The sequence below is a fragment of the Phaseolus vulgaris genome, chromosome 3 (genome assembly GCF_000499845.2).
Source record: "Phaseolus vulgaris cultivar G19833 chromosome 3, P. vulgaris v2.0, whole genome shotgun sequence".
NCBI classification, from domain to species: Eukaryota; Viridiplantae; Streptophyta; class Magnoliopsida; order Fabales; family Fabaceae; genus Phaseolus; species Phaseolus vulgaris.
This window is the reverse complement of record NC_023757.2, coordinates 8,042,771-8,047,421: the sequence shown is the minus strand read 5'-3', so window position 1 is coordinate 8,047,421 and position 4,651 is coordinate 8,042,771. Positions and strand designations below refer to the sequence as shown.

Below are 4,651 nucleotides of genomic sequence, written 5' to 3'. Positions count from 1 at the left end.
TCTTCAAATGAAACGTCATAGTTTCCAACTGTCAGACCTACCTCGAAAAGGTATAACCCATCATTAACTAGAAACCCTTCATTAATGGGCTCAAATATTTATGTAGTACCAATTATTATTGCATTTAGAAACATAGTCGAAAAGTTCGGTTTGAATAATCGAATACTTGTAACAATTGCAAAGCTCAACCTTAAAACATATTACTAATTGGATTGTTGAGTTTGGGGACTTATGTACTACCCAACCCAAGAAACCTGGGTTATTGATATCCAATTAATATCATGGATATCTTCCAACCCGTAAAAGTTGGGTTGGTAATATTTATTCCCGTAAAAACTGGACTATTAATATTTATCCTATATTAATCACTTGCATATTAGAATAATAAACTTTGTAACTACTTAAAGATAGAGATATATCATAAATCTCAAGATGACTCCATAAAACTCGACATACTATCTATACGGTTATAGAAGTCAAACTCTACCTATAAATACAAACTCCAGGGAGTACTTTCACTCACTTAATACTTGATATTCACTTACTACTCTGATATCAATATACTCTTACTGACTTGAGCGTCGTAGAGTCTTCAATAAATGGACTCTCACTCGACATTTGGTGATAAAGCTCGACAATCCTACAAGGAGATAGTCGGTCTTCACCAACAACTCAGATTCAACACTTCAAAAAACCTAACGCCAAATCCGGTAATAACATCTTTCTTTAAATTATTCTATGATATTCAAATTTTAACATTTCATGGAACAAAGAAAAATCACAACTTTAATCTTATATCTCTAATACTTTATTTATTTAATGATATTACATATAAATTTATTTCAAAATTTAATATCTAAGATAAAGAATTCTTTTTTATAATATCAAGAGCCACAAATTCAAATTTTGCAAAAGTTGACATGTTTATAACTAGCTTGGTAAGATAGAATTATAATGTTGATAATATGTTATAAAATATAATTTTAGATTAAAAATAAAAAAATACATATAACAAAATATTACAGCTACAATATCATGATTAATGGATTATGTAAGAGTAAAATGGCGGATGAGGTTATGAATCTCTTTCAGAAAATGCATACGAGGAATGTGGTTCCTGATACAACGACTTGCAATTCTCTTATTGATGGTTTATGCAAATTTGGGAGAATCTCTTGTGTTTGGGTTCTGATTGATGAGATGGGTGATAGAAATCAACAACCAAATGTAATCACTTACAATATCTTATTGGATGCATTATTCAAAAACCATCGTCTAGACAAGGCAATTGAATTATTCAATAAAATGATGTCGAATATGTACATTTCTATGATACTTATTGATGGAATGTGTAAAGTGGGTAAAATTAAGAATGTCCAAGAGACTTTTCGAGATTTGTTGATTAAAGGCTACTGTTTCAATGTATCCATATATAATGTTATGATTAATGGTCTATGTAAAAGGGGTTTACTTGATGAGGCATTGACGTTGTGGTCCATGATGGAAGACAATGGTTGTGTGCCCAATGCTATAACTTTTGAAATAATTATTTGTGCACTCTTTGAAAAGAATGAGACTGATAAGGCTGAGGCATTTCTTCGTGAAATGGTCATTAGAGGCTTGTTGAAATCACAAGTAGAGGATAGAGTTTTTTCTATCGGATATGAAAAGGAAATTAGGTATGAAATCCTAGAAGTAATTGGAAAAGGGAGTCACGATGGTGGTAGTTCTGCAGTTGACACCCATATTGGCAAAAAATTCCTAATAATTGGCTAATGATGATCTTAGCCTTTAACATTATCAAATTCTTTCTTACAGTTTGTTTCATTGTGATTTGAAGCCAAACAATATTTTATATGTGATTTTGGACTTGCTCAAGTTTCATTGAATGAAAGACCAATAGCTATATTGTGGACACACTATGTCGCACCTGAATTCTGTGGTTTTTTTTTTTTTCTCAGAAATTGGAATAGAAGGTGTCTTTTTGCTTAGGAGGAGAATTAGATAAACCAGCTTTTTTAGGTGATTTCTAGTAAGAGGCTTGAGTTGGAGACTAAGGACAGATGGGTTTGGAAGGATAACGAGTCAGTAGTGTTTTCAGTCAAGTCTACATACGGTTTATTAAGGGGAGAGGGAGTCAAGGAAATTTCGCGACTATATAATTTTTGTTGGAGCATTAAGGTTCTCCCTTCAGCTCATGTCACAACTTGGAGGGTGATTGAAAACAAGATTGCTTCTAAGGTAAATCTGGAGAGACGAGGGGTAGGGATCGAGAGCAACCTTTGTTGCTTGTGCAGGGTGTCAGAGGAGTCAACAAGTCATTTGTTCTTTGGATGTAGAATCGCTTGGCTAGTTTGGAATCTTTGTTACGATTGGTTAGGAGTGAGTTCGATTGATCTTCTTGTCTCTGGATCACACTTCGAGCAATTCAAAATTCTTGATGCGTCTACTTCAATTAATCTTATTATGGTAATGTTTGGCTCACGTTGGTTAGCGAGATTTAGAGACCGGTGAATAATTGTTTATTTAAAGGAGGAGTGATTGATCATTCTGAAGTTTTTTCCCTGACAGAGTTAAGATTTGGTTTTGGATCTCCTCAAAGGTACCGTCAATGAGTTTCTCATTCTCTGGATGGTGTCTAAAATCCCTTATATGTATGCATTCGATTTAATGTTACTAATAGGACGACGAGGTTGGTTCTTGATCTTTTTGTTCACTTTAATTGGTAATGTTGGGGTAGGCAGTAAGCGATCTTTTTTTGGGTTTTTGTTTGTGTATGGAAAAAGGTATTCTTGCCTCTCTTACTCTGTGAGAGAGTTAAACCACCCCTTAAGTGAGTCTGTTTAATTTATTTATTTCCTACTAATAAAAAAAAACTAGAAGATATTTTGATCATAAGCGTCAATTTATATATACAAAATAAAATTTAAATACTAAACAAAAACCCTAAAATCTCTATATTAAAACCATTAAACAGTAATAAATATAAAACATGCTAAACCACTGAACAACCATAAACAAATTATTAGTAACATCACAACAATTGATAACCCATTTCAATATTGGAAAAAGTGACTTGTTACATTTTAAAAGTTAAAAACTTGATTAAATCTTACAAGATTAGGTTATTATATTTATAAAATTGAGAAACTTGATCGAAGTTTTGTTAATATAACAATCAAATTAAAATAAATAGTATAATAACAAATTTAAATGAATTTATTTTTTTATTAATTAATCTAACAACTTAACAAAAAGTTAGAATAAGGGTGACAAAATAAATTGAATATAACGAAACAACTTCTCAAATTCAGCAATTAATCCCTCCCTAATCCTTGAATTACCCATTTTATCAATGAAAATTTTAATAATGTTTAGACTAAGAAACATCATTATAATTTCATTAAAAATTTAAATGTTCTTAAGTAATCAAAATATAGTAAATAATCAAATGTATATGTTTATCTTTGGTATTAAATTATGTTTATTTTAAATAAACAAAAGGTAGCATTTTCCCATTATTTCCTTCCCATCATCTGGGACGACTTCTTTTTATGTTATATTTCTCATCATCAAACTTCTTCAAAATAACAAATTCATTATTCAAAAACATTTATTAAATAAAACAATTTGTTTAAATAAAAAAATATATATTTAAAGGTTTTATTTATTGATACATGCGTGCTTTTCATATATCTGATAGCAATCAACTCACAAATTTACAGATATTGTCACCTACTTGATTTGTACTTTTTTAGATTGAGTCTGACTTACTTGATTTTGTATTTTTTAGATACACGTGGCTAATGTAATCTCTCTTACACAGTTTTCAAAATATTCATTCCTCTTTCCTATCAGATTTGGTAGATATAGATAATCATTTCAACATTAAACATTAATAGTTTAAATTTAAATTTCGCTTCCCAACAATCATTTCTTTATATAATTAAATTTAATTCATTTTCAATATTATTTAAATTTAACTTTATTCTTATTATAATTAAATATTAAAAAATTTATATACATAATATATAATATTATATATATTATATAATTACGTATTCTGTATTATTATATTGCAGTATGCCTATTATAATTCAGTTTAATTTTTATTTTTTAATATTATTAGATGATTATTAATTAATTAATATTAATTAATGATGTACTTGAAATGAAAGAGACACTCGACAAACCATTTTTTATAACATTGTGGTGTTTTTTATTATTCACAACCGTACTCATTTCTACTTAAATCTTCTATAAAATATCCTCCTCTACTACTTTCTTTCTGGTGGTTTCTCTATTATTCTTTTTCTCTCCTACTGAGTTCTTGGTGTTTTCTCCATTACTCATTTAATGGCGCCCAGTGCTGAAGAAATCATTAGACTTCAAACAAGAGGAGTCTTTTGGTGCATGAACAGTCGTGGTGAAGTATGTATATTTATCTTTTTTTCCAAAATTTCTTCTTTGCAACATTTTTTTCATTTGCTGACATTTTTTTTTCTTTATTTCAAAATCAATAGTTTGGTTATGTAGATCAGACTTTCGCCATCGAGTTTCAAAAAGAACTGGGAAAGGAGTGGACCCTGGCTGATTCAGAAGGAAACGTCCATATAGTGGAATATAACGAAAATTTATTGTCGCCGAAAAT

General features: G+C 29.8%; 1 protein-coding gene across 1 annotated transcript; it reads left to right on the top strand.

Annotated features, from left to right (window-relative positions):
• The first annotated feature begins 1,062 nt into the window (after positions 1-1,062).
• LOC137839049 (pentatricopeptide repeat-containing protein At1g12620-like) lies at positions 1,063-1,776 on the top strand. Its single transcript, XM_068648177.1, has one exon. It carries the CDS (start codon positions 1,063-1,065, stop codon positions 1,774-1,776), a length of 714 nt encoding a protein of 237 aa, XP_068504278.1.
• Positions 1,777-4,651: the final 2,875 nt, after the last annotated feature.